The sequence below is a fragment of the Neovison vison genome, chromosome 11 (assembly GCF_020171115.1).
Source record: "Neovison vison isolate M4711 chromosome 11, ASM_NN_V1, whole genome shotgun sequence".
Taxonomy (NCBI): domain Eukaryota; kingdom Metazoa; phylum Chordata; class Mammalia; order Carnivora; family Mustelidae; genus Neogale; species Neogale vison.
The window spans coordinates 198,932,060-198,947,541 of NC_058101.1; the positions used below are offsets into that span (position 1 = coordinate 198,932,060).

Here is a 15,482-nt window from a genome sequence, read left to right on the forward strand (position 1 = left end):
AGAGATCACAAGCAGGCAGAGAGACAGGCAGAGAGAGAGAAGAAAGCAGGCTCCCCGCTGAGCAGAGAGCCCGATGTGGGGCTTGATCCCACGACCCTGGGATCAAGACCTGAGCCGAAGGCAGAGGCTTTAACCCACTGAGCCACCTAGGCACCTCCTCAATTGCTTTTGTAATACTATCCATCCATGACTAGCTGGACTATTTGGGAAAGCCCCCATTCACCTTACTCGGAGAGGTATTTTCAATACATGTACACTTTTTATATTTAGTAGTTATAAAAATGGTTCACATAGTTATAGAATAATTAGGTTGATTTTAGTCAAAGGGGTACAACTCATAATTATGAGTACAATTCCATTTAAAAGAAAACAGGTTTTCAAAACATTTATGAGTCTTATGGTTGCAGGAAATACACTTTAATTTAAATCTGTATTCCTATTTTGTCTCAAGGCCCAAGAACTAAATAGCTTGAAGATCACTCATCTAGTCTAGCTTTTCCTCTGAAATAGGACTCTTGCTTTAAAGTGCCCATCCACTTCTATTTGTTTCTAATTGTTACACAATTTAGAATGAATATATTTTGGGGCGCCTGGGTGGCTCAGTTGGTTAAACATCTGCCTTCAGCTTAGGTCATGATGTCAGGGCCCTGGGATTGAGCCCCGCATCAGGGTCCTTGCTCAGCAGGGGGCCTGCCTCTCCCTCTCCCTTTACCCTTCCTCTCTGCTTGTGCTTGCTTGCTCTCTCTCTCTCCAATAAATAAATAAAATATTTAAAAAGAAAAGAGAATTAATTTGTTTTGAATTAAAGTCTTACAATGGATCTTTTCTAAAAGCCAGATGCAGACCTGACCTCTTACTAGAATCAGAGATGGAGTGGGACATTGCTGACTTTCCTTTACCTAAATCCAGTGACCTGGCGGCTTGGATTAGTGTAACGTTCTTGCAAAAGCCTCCAGTGTGAGTGTCAGGGGACCGCAGTCCTGTGAAGGGGCTTTGTCTTTCTAAATTCTGTACTACTGCTTTTCAAGTCCTGGCTCTTCTCTCATTTGGCCAAGTCAAGTGTGGTCAATCCTGTTAGCGTTTTCAAATGCTCTTCATGGATTGGAACCACACCTGGAAGTCAGCGAGCCATTGACACAGTTTGATAAACTTGTAAATACTGGAGCAACCTTTTCCTCTGAAGCTCATCAGTCCTCCCAGATAAAAGCCAGGACACAGATGTCTTTCATCATGTCCTGAATTCCTGAACACGTTGGCTTCAGAGGAAATAAAAGGAGGGCCAGTTCTGGTGCTCTCTGTCCTCCCTCACTGAGATCACTCCATCCTTAAGCCCCCGGAGCCTGAACCTGGGAATGATCATAGGAAACGGGAAGGTTGTTTGTAGGTTTTACTAAGAGAAAAAGGAGGAAAAATGGAGAAAAAAATAGAGAGGGCAACAGAGTGCCCTGTAGTTATTCTAAACTCAAAGCGTGTAGGTTAGGAATCAAACCAATTAAAGCCTTCACAGTAAGAGCGAGGTGTACCATGTCTTCTAACACAATAGGGTATCATCTTGAAGATTTTTTCCCAACATGTCCTGTTGCGTCTGAATGTGGGAGCCACTAGCAGTCTTTTTACCTACTAACTGTGAACTTCCCTTTCATCAGTAAGTATGTGTCACAACACTCTGAACGTCTTAAAATATGGTTGTCAGAGCGTGAACACATAAAGAGGTCACATCCCCGAAGTTATTGTTACTGCTCTCCTTAGGTAATTCCCCTGTTTCTAGGCAAACACATCAGGAAAATTTTTTCCATAAAATTGGCATTTTTCAGATACTGCATTAACCATGCCTTGAACTCTGAGATATTGTATAAATAATGATTTACCAACCCTTATGTTATAAGGACAAAATGGAATATTGAAATCATACTCGTTATCAGAAGGTCTGGTATCTGCCTGAAAATTATTCTGTGATATCAGAAAAAGCACAGATGCTCAATACTAACTATTTTGCCATTCCAGATCATGACTTTGCTGCCTGCACAGGATATGAGTAAACAAGCCCATAATTATTAAAATGGAAAGGCCGAAAAGAAATCCAACGGTGAAAGTCTAACTCCATTGTTGGGGAGGGTGAATGATAATATCGTCTTGAGTCCCGCAGAGGCACTAATAATTAAGATGTCAGGAAGCAAGATTAGGCGTTTACAGACCATCGATAGCCCATCCTCCAAGCCTATGACGTCACTTTGGATTCATACCCTGACTCTGAGATCTCTGAGAGAACGTTGTTGATAAACAACCACATGCCATAACTTAGCGTGGTGGACAGACAGGGTTGCATCGCAAGAGAATTGAATTGAAACAGAACTACTTTGTGAATACAGTTTAATGAACAAAAATCTATAGGGCACCTAGTTAAGGAACTACTGCACACTGCAACTCAAATTATATAAACAATACTGAAGAAAACTCAAGGCACCTGCGGCCCTTTTAGCCCATTTCTTCAAATCAAAGGTGATCTTCAACTTGCTATAAAATTTAATTCTCCGAAATCGTCCAGTACTTGAGAAAATTCATATATGATGAACAAAAATGTAAAGTTGAAAAGCACTGGAATTATTTTGTTTCAACAGGACTAATTATATATTTATACACACACATATGTATGTATGTATATATACGTACACACATATATATACGTAGTTTTTAAATCTGTGCTCAGGAGTTGAAAAAATTTTTTGTTCATACATAATTGACATAAAACATTTCATTAGCTTCCAAGTACAGTGTGACGACCTGACACTTGTACCCAACGTGAAGCAGTCACCACGATGAGTCTCGTTGACAAGCATCACCTCACGTAATTACCACCTCTTTCTTGTGAAGAGAACTTTTAAGACCTACTGTCTTAGTGAGGGAGAGAGACCGTCAGAGACTCTGAACAGCAGAGGACAGAGAACAAACTAACAGGTGATGGAGGGAGGTGGGTGGGGGATGGGCTGGATGGGGGCGGGCATTAAGGGGGACACTGCGATGAGCACCAGGTGCTGTATGTAAGGGATGAACCACTGAACTGGACTCCAGAAACCAATATTGCACTGTATGGTAACTAAAAAAAAAAAAAAAAAAAAAAAAAAAAAATCTACTCTCTTAACAACTTTCAAATATCCAATACAGTATTATTAGCTATAATCACCGTGCTCTACATTATACCCCCTAATCTACTTACTTTATAACTGGAAGTTTGTACAAAAGGAGTGGATGTTTTTGTTTGGTTTGGTTTTTGATTGGAGAAGTAATTTGCCAGAGTTATACTTGCCAACATTTGTGGCTTTTTGTCTTACATCATCCCAAACAAGTCTCTACTAAATTTTGGCATTTGTCTTATTGTTCCTTTCAAATAAAGTAGTGTTGAAATATCCTGCCATGGTGCTCTCTATGTGCTAACTCACTGTAATTGCCTGCTTGGTTTCTTGCCTAGCAACTCACATGCTCCAAGAACATCCGTGTTATCTTCCCCCCACCCCGCACGCTATATTCTCAGAGCCTTGCTCCATGCATGACACACAACGTATGTTCAGTAAATAACTTTACAATACTCTGCATTCAAAGGAATATTAAGGATAAGATTCCTTTCATAAAATCCAAATAACTAATAATAAGGCTTTCTATTATTGCTTTAGGGAATATTCCTAATGCAGATTTAAAAGATATATCTTCTTCTTAAAAACTTAGCTACAAATTACAAGTGTGTGATCTAGAACTGTGTTAAAATTACAAGTGTGTGATCTAGAATTGTGTTAAAAAGCGTGAACTAATAATTATTGACATATATCAAATCTTGCCATGTTCCAGTCACTGCCTGGCAGCCTACAGGCGGGATTTGATTTAAACGTCAGTACTACCGCACAGAGAATTAGCAGGTTAGGGAAGGTCACTCATGCCTTGCCAGCCAATAAGAGAGCTTCAATTCTTAACCACTAGGCTCTACCAAATTTGTTCTGTGTATACTTTGCAAGGCACGGCGTTGGGCCCTTTATGTACTTTATAGCATTTAGTCATAATATTTTCATCTATTCCTTTGACAAATACTAACTGAGCATGTTTGACATATCTATAGCTGTGCTGAGAGCTTGGGACAGAGCAGCAGAGAACAGACTTAATCTGTGTCTCCTACTCTGGCAAAGAAGACATATATTAAGTAGTACCAGTGATAGCCACTAACATTTTTCAAGCCTTTATTATATACTACACACCGTTTTAAGTATTTCCATTGAATCCTTAAGACGGTTCTAACAATGAGAAAACTTAAGGCCAAAGAAGCTATAGACACCTTGTCCCAGGTAACAAAGCCATTAAGGATCAGAACTAGGATGTGAAGCCAGGTGGGTTGGCTCTAAAGCCTAGGCTCTTTCTCCTATACTGTTTCTGTATTAGAGTACGGTGTGATCTACTGCCAGATTGTGGGGAGCCTTGGAAATCACCGAAAAGCATCTGATGGGAGTCTAGGTCACTGGAGGGGGTCAGACAGGGTACTGATATCTCAAATTTGTGTTTGAAAACTCTGTGAGCAAGACTAGAGACATAACAGCCCAGACAGAAGGTGGCTTCTCCAACTCAGGTGAGAGATGATGGATCCAAGACATACTGTGAAGTTAGAACTGATAGGACTAGGTTATTCACTGAATCTGGAGCTGAGGGAGTAGGAGGAGCCAGGCATCCCTCCTGAAATTCTGGCCCAGGTAAACTGGGTGGATGATGATGCCATTTCCCAGCCCAGAAGGCTGTGAAGGAGAGACAAATTTGGAAAGAGATGATACAGCAATTGTGTTTTCCAGAAGATGGTCACCACAATATCTTTAATCGCTCATGCTCTCATGAAATGAATCCCTGGCATTTACCCACAAGACAGAGAGTTTAATTCTCCTTCCCATGAATCTGGGCTGATTTTACTTTCTTGACCAACAGGATGCAATGGAAGTGGCATCCTCAAGTGTCCAATATTGTAGGATGTGCGAAGGCTTATAACTTCTGTGTGGGTCTCTTAGAATGCTCCCTCTTGGGATACTTCTCTTCAGAACCAGCTGCTCTGTTCTGAGAAGTCCAAGCCCCATGGAATGTTCTGGTCAGCAGCCACAGTTGAGTTCCGGCCAACACACAGCACTAAGTGCCGGCCATGAGAGTGAGCCACCTTGGACATCTAGCTCAGTGGAGCTTTTAAACAGCCCCAGCTGACATCTGAAAGCAACTGCATGAAAACACCAAGCACAATCACAGAATTTCCGAGTCCTAGTCCAGAATCAGGAGAACTGATGCCAACTTTTCTATTAAGCCACTGAACCAGGATGCAAGAACAGAGAACGAATGTAGTTGATGGGCTCAGTTTTAGACCCGGGAAGTTTGAGGCACCTGGAAGACACCCTGGTGGAAAAGTTCCAAAAAGACCTGGATCGATTTTGCATAGTTGTCTGGAGCTCAAAGGTAGAAAAATATCTATGTATATCCATATATCATATATACCTATATTGATTTGGGAGCACGCAGAATGTAACATAGCACAGAGAACGTGACCGAAGCCAGGAGAGCAGATAAGAGAACACAGAGGAATCCTATTCCAAAAAAGAGCAGAGTCCTGAGTAGAGACAATGTGGAGGGATCAGCAGGAGAAAGCTGAGTCAACAGATGAGTCAAGTTACTGCCAAAGAGTCAGGAAGAGAGCCAAGGTGAATGCAGTATCCCAGAAGCTACGAGAAAAGAACATTTCCATTAGGAGGCTTAGGTTAACTATCATACGCTACCAAGAACTCAAAGATGATAAAGATGGAAGAGGCTTCACTGATGCTACCGAGGTAGCACGTGATAACCCCAGAAGACACCAGTTTCAGTGCACGATGGTGGAGAACGAGCCATGAGAAAGCGGTATGTGGAAAGCAAGGGAATGAATATAATGAATACAGATGTTGTGCTCACGAAGGCTGGGTGTGACGGGAGAAGGGACAAGTAGGGTAGAGCTGGACTAGGAGGGAGAGTCGAGGGATTTGGGGCTTTTTAAAAAAGACGTTGAGAGGGCTCCGTAGGTTCTCGTGTTCCTGGCAGGTGTCAATAGTGGGCAGATCTGGAAGACACAGAATGGGATCCAGAGTGCTCATGGGAAGATGAGCCTCGAATACAGGGCCAAGGGTGTCAACGTACAGACAGACACACAGAGGAATGACTTGTTGACAAGAAATTAAGAGAACTTCCTGGGGAGGTTTCTATTTGTTGTTGAACAGAAGGGCCCATCTGTCGAGAGAGCTGGGTTCTGAGGACTTGGGTAGATTTGGAACAAGGGTTGACACGTGTGGATGGGGGTCTGCAAGGGAAGTGAGCAGGGTGGCCAGACCTTTGGTGGTCAATGAGCCGGGAGATGGGTATTATGTACACGTGAGGAAACTGAGGCTCCAAGAGGTGAGGTGACTTGCTCAAGGTTACAAAGTAAATAAATGAAGGAGCTAGGAACTGAATACAGGCCTGGGTCATTCTTTCCAGTACATTAGGCTAAGTGAATTCCTTGGTCCAGGGGAGTAATTGTAGTTTTTGGAAAGAGACGGGTATTGGAGGTTGAAAAACCTCATTCTCCTCTCTTCCTCCACATTGTCCAACGTCCATCAGTTTTGCCTGAGACCCCACACTTCTGACACTTCGTCTCTAAAACTGGCAGTCATAGATGGTCTCATGGAATATAATAGAAATTCTTTTTTTTAATATACTAAATATCACTTAGAAGCTTCTGTTTAAATGGGCTTACAAGCTAGCAGGGAGTTTCCTGAAGCCTTAACCCCATGACTGTTCCTTAGCATTGTACTTAAAAAATGAGAATAAAATAGGACTGCATAAACCAAAGTAGGGTATTTAGGGGCTGTGACTCAGTTGTCTCATTATACTTAGCACAGTTAGATCTCCTAGTGGGCTTTGTTCAGAATTCTAAGGCTCTCCTAAGGGTGGCAATCTCGAATTTCTAGAGAGATGATGTGATAGGCTTCTCTGGATACTTGAAAAGCTGAGGTCGTGGACGATGGTGAATGGACAGGGCAGAGTTGTCACAGAGGTTTAAAACCTGTGATTTTTCAGGTACTTCTTCTGTCTTGTAAATACTGTCCCGTCCTGCCTCCCGAACCCCATGGATGGAAGTATTTAAGAGAAACATGGATGTATTTAAGAGATACTTGGAAAAATGGAAATAAGAATCTTCACAATTTAGGGTTTTTGGGGGGATGCTGTTTGAGACATAATAAAGAAGACAAGTGACTACTACCTAGGTCGCACTTTGCAGACAAGGTCTGAGCCCAGAGCTAGCTTTGCTTTCCATAAAGGAGGAATGTCTCTGAAGGCCAGTCCAGCTGGTGGGCCGGAGTACCTAACTCATCCTGGAGCATCTGGTGCCTGTTCCTTACGTGGGGAGCTTCTTTACAGGGCTAGGCTACGAAGAAGGTTCTTTCCTTCCATGTATATACAGTCCTACAGCCTCACGTCAACTGTACGCAGTGCATTCTGTGATCACGTCGGGGAACTTCAGTCTCTCCTAGAGGAGGGGACTTTCAGAGCCGTGCTGTTGAAAGTGTGGACCACCATCCTTTGTAAACTGTGAAATTTTGTGAGTAAGTGTCAACCAGCACTTGTTTAAATGGGAAACACAGCAGAGTAAGCAAACCAGGGTGCGTGTCACAAAATGAGGATAAGCACTATTTTGGGAAACATATTTCAGATGGGTATGGGCGTGGGACATAGTGTGGATTTCTTACTGCAGACATAGAGAAGAGTTTAAAACTCTATTTGCTCCACAGAATTTCTGAAGCTGTATGTACTGATGTTCTTTCTTTTTAAAAAGATTTTATTTATTTGACACAGAGAGAGAGCACAAGCAGGGGGAGCAGCAGACGGAGGAGAAGCAGGCTCCCTGCTCAGGAGGGCTCGATCCCGGACCTTGGGATCATGACCTGAGCCGAAGGCAGATGCTTAACTGACTGAGCCACCCAGGCGCACCCCCCACCCCTTCCACCATGATGTTCTTTCAAATGCCTGGAACTGCTATGATCCCAGATGGTTTATTCCAACAGTATCCCAAAATCTTCTCGCAGGATCTGAACCATGAAGCCCCTTGACCAAAGTCACAAAGTAAACAGGTGAAGAAGCTAGGATTTGAACAGAGGTTTATGTGAGCGGAGGACCACGGATTCAAGCAGGAGGAGGCACTCCCCGGCAGAGCACCAGGGACCAGCACGCGGCTGGGGGAGCATCTCTCAATCCACAGCTCTCTTAGTATTATGCCGCTCAAGTACTGTGGAACTAATTAGCTGTGCTCTATTTTCATCTTCACCATGATAAAAGGCCAGGATGTTGTAAAAGAAAACATGCCTACAATAAGCCTTTCTCTTTTTAGACTAATTTCTTGAGTCTAAAAAAAAGTTCTTTCCACGTGTGGTTAGTACGTGCCATTGGGCTCTTTTCATAGAAACCGTCCACTTTAAGAGACAGGCTACATTTTAATCTCTAGAAACCCAGAATAAACACTCTCCCTTTCTGTGCCGTCACTTGAGTGAATGGTTCATCTGTGTGCTATCAGTGTATAAAAAAATTAAACAACTGTTTACTTAGCTGCAATTTCCCCCACCTACAGTTTTCATTACTAATAGGTCACCAGCTTATAGTTTCTTGGGACATGTGGAGTCTTACATCAAAAGGCTCCATACAGGTGTGGGGCAAAGGGTATTTATTACTACCATGAAAATCTAACGTCTTATAGAATTCCTCAGGCTCCCTGAGAAGGAAGAGAAATACCATAAAGTATTGTTGTTAAAATAAAACAAAAGACGAGAGAACAGAAAAATGATGACGGCATTAGTCATGGTGAATGGGTACGTGTCCAGTGAAAGCATATATAAAAATATAAATAAATAGATATTATGTTATTTATAAATACACAGTAGCTTCTTTCTAGTCTTGCAGAGAAACTAGCCACTCAAGGACGGACATAATTGATGCCAAAGCAGAAAATAAATTCATGAGATAAGAAGAAACAAACAGGGAAGAACATCTTGGGAAACGCTTAAAGGCAGACAATATATTTATGTGACCAAAAAAGGTATCTTGATTCGGTTGCTTTGAGATATAAAGTATTATAACATTTTGTAAAAAGTCCGAGATTGCCAAGTGTCAAAATACACACACACACGTATTGAAATAATGGGCAGGTGTATATAATATAAATATATACATGCATATATACATTTTCCTGGGTGTATATATAGAAAAATGAAAGGAAGAATTTTCAGACTTCTTAAATTCTGTTTTTAATTCAGAACCAAGTGACCTGGAAGTCTGTTAGCCCAAAGTGCAAACTTATGAAGGTTTACAGAAGGGACAAGCAGAAGAAAGGTCAATAAATTATAATCCTTTAATGTGTCTTATATTTGAAAGCTTTTATGACAAAATTAACATAGTATTCCAACTCCATATGCTAGCTGAATGAAAAAAGCTTAATACACTCAAGATACAATATATGAGATGGTATAGTGAATTATAGCCTATTTAGAGACTAAAAATCAGACAAAATACACACTTACAGAGGAAAAGGTGGAAAAGCCTAGCCATCAACTCAGAAGGCAGAAAACATACTATTCCTATAGTAAAAAGGAGAACTTCCAATCTTTCAACTAAATGAGTAAAAACCCCTCATTAAAAGATGACATCTGTATTTCAAAATCTTTTCTCTCTCCCAGATATAACTGGATGTGACATGGATAAAAATAAATTTATGGAAAAGAGATGTTAAAAGAAACACACAAGACACATAATTCTTTCTCTTACCATTGTCGCCAGAAGGTAATGATACCGTGTTTGTTGGCATAGTATCAGAATTCACTTTTCCATTCTCAAATGTGTCATTTTCAGTCTGCTGTAACTGCCAGTTGAGGCCAAAGAGATGCATTGCTGGGGGCAAAGAATACAAGTTGTTTAGAGGTCTGCTGTTTTTCAGCAGCGTGGCAACTCGTAAACATGTTTATAACAAGATTCGTATGTAAAGTGAAAATTTCCATGTTCTGAAATACCAGAGATAATTGCATATAAAAATTAGAAAGGAAACAGTTCCTCACACAAATGTAGCATAGACAGCAAGGTAGCCCAGGAGGCTCTTAGGAATGAATGATTATTTGCTCTGCTCTGAGTCCCACTCCTCACTGTCATTCAGGTGAGGGGTAGAATGCTCTGTAGCAACACTGGCTTTGCTTGACCTCAGGCCACTTGCACACCCGTAACACTCAGTTGCAACATCTATACATTCTCAGGAAACATGATGCTGTTCTTTGGGATTAAGGTGAAAAGTAACTACTGGTCTCCCACATAAATCTGCTGGCCTATGAAATGAACAGAATGAATTAAGACAAAATATGGTAATGTTTGAATATTTTAGACTTAAGATGAGTTTATGACATTCAATTTGTCAACGGTGCAGATGAAGCAACATGCTATGTGTCAGGTCATTTCATGAAGAGTTTCTGATGTGGGTATGATAATTTTAAAGATTTATAATAAGTTTGTAAATGTGTTGACTAGATTACTTTATTTGCAGCATTTAGAAAAGAGACAACCATAAGACTTTATATATTTATAAATGTACTTAAAATTTTTTATATTATTTTTCTTAAAGTATTTGAAATATTTACAAGAATAATCACTGTGATACTGACCACTAATCCTGAAGTAAACTTTCATTTGTGTTCCACAGAATACAGTTTCAGAATTCATCCCTAAGGAGACTGAATATCCCTAGAGAAACCTAGGAATGATCATATCACTGTATCAAAAAAGGTTGTTTTTTTTTTTTTTGGACATTATTTGCCATTTCCCCGTATAGATTGAATTTACCAGAGAGGTGAAGAAAGACATAATGTTTAAGAAGTATAGTTAGAAACAGTGTGAAAGACTTTGAGAAACACTGTTAAAAGGCAAGCCTTGATTAAATATGTAATATATATAGTAACACAATTAAATGGTCAATGTAAAGAGCAGGGGCGTTAGACGGAGTTAGATTTCGGTTTAATCTTCAGTTTAGGATTTAACCTTGGACAAATGATGGAATATTATTAACATTAGTTTTAGTTAAAAAATGAGGTTGGTTAAACCTACCTTACTTAATTAATGTGAACTTCCTGGCAGGATAGGTCTATGACAGTGTGTTACCGAGAGCTGGTACATAACAGGACCGTTCTTAGTGCATAGGTACTCCATTATTTATTGGCTCCAGATTACTGAACTTTTTTTTTTTTTTTTTTTTTTTTTTTAAAAAGATTTTACTCCTCAGGGAGCAGGGAGCCCAGTACGAGGTTCGATCCCAGGACTCTGGGATCATGACCTGAGCTGAAGGTAGACGCTTAATCAACTGAGCCACCCAGGCACCCCGAGATTACTGAACTATTTGAAGTCACCTGACCAGACCAGGCTATCTCTCAATAAATAGTTCCTTCTGTCTGTACGGCTCTTTGTCCACTGTAAAATACCCATTCATTGCTCAGATGCTAGGTACCAATTTTGAGGGGGATCCTTCCCTGACTGGGTTAAGCATCTCTCCCAAGACTGTTATCATTCTCTTTTATATCTCATTTACCTTACACAAGTGCCTCATACCTCATAGGTCTTAATAAGTGTCTGTCAAGTAAATGAAATCTATGTTCTGATGTTTTCAACTAAGAAAACACTGTTGTGGATTAAAAAAAAACAGGGAATTTAATTTAATTTATGGGATTAAGGGAAAAGTTAATAAATATAAGACAAATAAGTAAATGGTCAAGAACAGTGCTATATTATTAATAAATAATTAATGACTATATTAGTGTAGTAGTCTATGAAAAGCAATTGATTGAAAATCCACTAGAACTTTATATAATTAAAGTTTTTTTAAAAAAGTTCAACAGTTTGAGGGTATTCTTCATGTTTTGCATTCTTTTGTTAATGACTCCTGCTATAAAATTATGCTATAGTAAGAAACAGCAAGCCCAGTTCCAAACATAGCTACATCTACCCTGTGTATTTTTAACAAATGTATATTCTCCCCTTCTTAAATTACAATCTGGTAGCAGTTCCTTTCAATCTCTGGTTTTTTAAGGATTAAGATAGAGCTTATAGAATCCTTGAATTCACAAATTGTCAACTTGTAACTTCATATGTCATTTTGCATTAAATTACATAGTGTTTGAGAGGCAAAATATCAGGAGATTTCTAAACATTTATCACTTCCTACATTTTTCAACGTTTTGGGTATTTCAGCAATTTTTGAATAAAATAATGGGAACTCATTCTACATATAGTACAAGCTTTGACAGACATACTTTGGCATAGCGATGATAAATATTCCGAAAGGGTCAAAGTTTCTACACAAAATAATTTATCACCAGTGTGAGCTTTTATGTATCATGAAAAGTCTTCCCGAATGATAGATTTGCTTATATTATTGGCTTTAATAGACTTTGAAGAAGAGAGATAACCCATGGGATCCTGCACTGATGTCAAATGTTAGAAAGTAATGTTATGTTTCTGTTTGGAGAGTTATTTTATTTTACTTTATTTATTTATTTATTTTGCCAGTTGGGTGATAGCTTTTTTATATATATTTTTTCTTACAGTAAATCTCAATAAAATGAAATTCCAATCTACTTAAGATGCTGTATAATGAGAACCACACCAAATAAAGTTATATCTTGTTTAACATTGTATTGAAAACAGAGACCAACCAGTTATCTGGTCTTGGGATAGTATGTACTTTGAAAATCTTGGCGTTTCGTATTTAGTTATGCTCTCACTCATTATACGTAACTCGAGATTTTTCTTCAAATACAGGATATTAGTAAAAGTGACTCCAAAAATGAGAGAGGGGGAGACAGATGGAGGTAGCAATCTCATGAAAGTCAAAAAATGCTAGAGTAATTACTGAGCAATTGTGCAACAGTGCTATTTGGGAAGGTCTTGGCAGACAAAATAAGGGAAAATCAGTGAAATAAAACACATATGTAAATGCAGAAGGATGAGCCCAATTCTTCAATGCCCCGAGGTGGGAAGCAAGATTTGAACCCATGGGAAAGCCTGTGGCACCATTACTCATGAATGGTGAAAATCGATCCTTGGTGTGTACACATGACTTAGTGCATTCGGGGGAGAGTGCAAAGAGTGTCTGGGTGCTCTGTGCCCTTTGGAGTCCATCACCCCTCTGGGCACATAGCTTGGGTGAGGGGTATCGGCTGGCAGGAATGTTGTGCGCTAGAATATCATGACGCAGTATTTTTTATTTTTTTTAAAGAAAACATTCATTAAGCACTTACCATGTTGTCAAATGTTGTGCTAGTGCTTTACCTGCTTTATTTTTAATCTTCATGAAGACTCCAATGAATATTATTATTACCTTTTTTTTCATTTGAAATCTGAGAACATTGAGGCTTTGGGGGGAAGTTAAGCTTTCAAGCAGGCAAACAGTAGATCCTGCCCTTCAACCCAGACCTTCTGATTGCAAAGGGCTTAGCCCAATACCCCTGTCTGTTCTTCCAGGGGGCACTGGAATATGAAAATCCCTACTGAAGTACTGAAGAAAGTGAAGTATACCTTTGGTGAGGGCCACAGGCTAGATGAGGTTTTTCTACCAGATCTAGAAAACGGAAGGCAGAGACAGTATTTGCTGGTGGAGGATGGGCAAAGTCTTCTAAGTAATGTCTGTGTAATCCAGGCACATCTTCCATACAAGAACCTTCCCACTAAATTCTCTTTTGTAGAAGAAAATTTTACAGCAGTATAATGATGAAAATTCACAACAGGCTATTTTGGTTAACTCTAAGAGTCCTTTTTAAAAAAGATTTTATTTATTTCTTTGAGAGAGTGAGAGAGCGAGCCCAGGCCCGAGGAGGCGCAGAGGGGGCGGGACAAGCAGACTCTGCACTGAGCTCCGTGGAGCCCCAAGCAGAACTTGACCTCACGATCCCGAGATCATGACTTGAGCTGAAAACAAGAGTTCGATGCTCAACCTACTGAGGCACCCCTCCAGGAGGCTTGAAAACAATTTAAAAATTACATGTGAACCCTATATGTGTGGATTTTAAAGTTATAGAAAGCATTCATGTAGAAATTTAATCTGAAAAAATCTGTTTCTGGGGGCGCCTGGGTGGCTCAGTGGGTTAAGCCGCTGCCTTCGGCTCAGGTCATGATCTCAGGGTCCTGGGATCGAGTCCCGCATCGGGCTCTCTGCTCAGCAGGGAGCCTGCTTCCCTCTCTCTCTCTCTGCCTGCCTCTCCGTCTACTTGTGATTTCTCTCTGTCAAATAAATAAATAAAATCTTAAAAAAAAATCTGTTTCTGATATCATGTTTCATAGTTCCATACTGTTATTTCCATGTATATCTGGGTAATTGTAATGAGGGCTGGGGGCTGGATTGATATCTAAAATGTTATCCAAGGAAGAAGGGAATTTGTGAGGGATAGCAATAACATTGTATGTCCACTCAAGTGTGTTTTTTACCTTTGAAGATACCTTGATTTCTATGAGCTTGGCTTTTTTTTTTTTTTTTTAAGATTTATTTATTTTAGAGAGAGAGAGCATGAGTAGGAGGGGGAGAGGAACAGAGAATCTCAAGCACATTCTGTTCCTCGTCCAGAGCCCGACTTGTGGCTCAATCTCCCGACCCTGAGATCATGACCAGAGCTGAAGCCAAGTGTCGGACGCTTAACTGACTCAACCGCCCAGGTGCCCCGAAGTCCATCATCTTCTAATAATGTATTGCATGACGGGGGTCATCATCCTTGTTGTCCCAATAAAACACAGGCAGACAGCAGGTTAGTGACCTACCCAATGCCTTTTAAAAAGTTAGTGTATAAAGAAGATCAAAAAAATAAAGAAAGAAGGAAAGAAGATAAGATCTCTTGACCCAATTTCAGGATTCCTTTTCCTACACTGTGTTGTTGTCCTTATTTCAATTTTTCTGAATCAAAATTTAAAGAAATTTAAAGAATTTTAACACAAATTGTGGATTTATTTCTTTTTTGACAGCAGCACATATGATCAGAAGTTGTCCAGTTGTTGGAATGGGCTTCTAAATACAAGACATTTACCCCCTGAAAATAAGTGGCAATTTGTAAAATCATCTGTACTTCGCTATTTGGAATTCGAAATATATTTTCTTTATATTAAAAACCTCAGTCCCTAGTTGGTCTACAAAAGTCTATCTCTACATCCAATAGAAACATGTATCTACCTAGCACCAAAAAACATGAACAAGAATGTTCTTAGAGGCATTATTTGTAATAACCTCAAACTGGAAACCCAGATGTCTGCCAGCAGTAAAAAAGGATAAACAAATTATAGTGTTTATCATATATCGTACCATATCACTATAGTCAACCAAGGAATTCCACAATCAGGCATTGCCAGTTGCAATGAAATGGATACAGTTCACATAGAGTAAGAGAACCCATAAAAAAATG

The 15,482-nt window shown here is 39.8% G+C and overlaps 1 protein-coding gene across 10 annotated transcripts in view; it reads right to left on the bottom strand.

Annotated features, from left to right (window-relative positions):
• Positions 1-15,482, bottom strand: part of TENM3 (teneurin transmembrane protein 3) — a 692,983-nt gene that overhangs the window by 123,387 nt on the left and 554,114 nt on the right. For all 10 annotated transcript variants that reach the window (XM_044225666.1, XM_044225665.1, XM_044225674.1 and 7 more), the window contains one exon: positions 9,832-9,954. In XM_044225666.1, the coding sequence (XP_044081601.1) occupies positions 9,832-9,954 (123 nt within the window). The remainder of the gene's footprint in view (positions 1-9,831; positions 9,955-15,482) is intronic.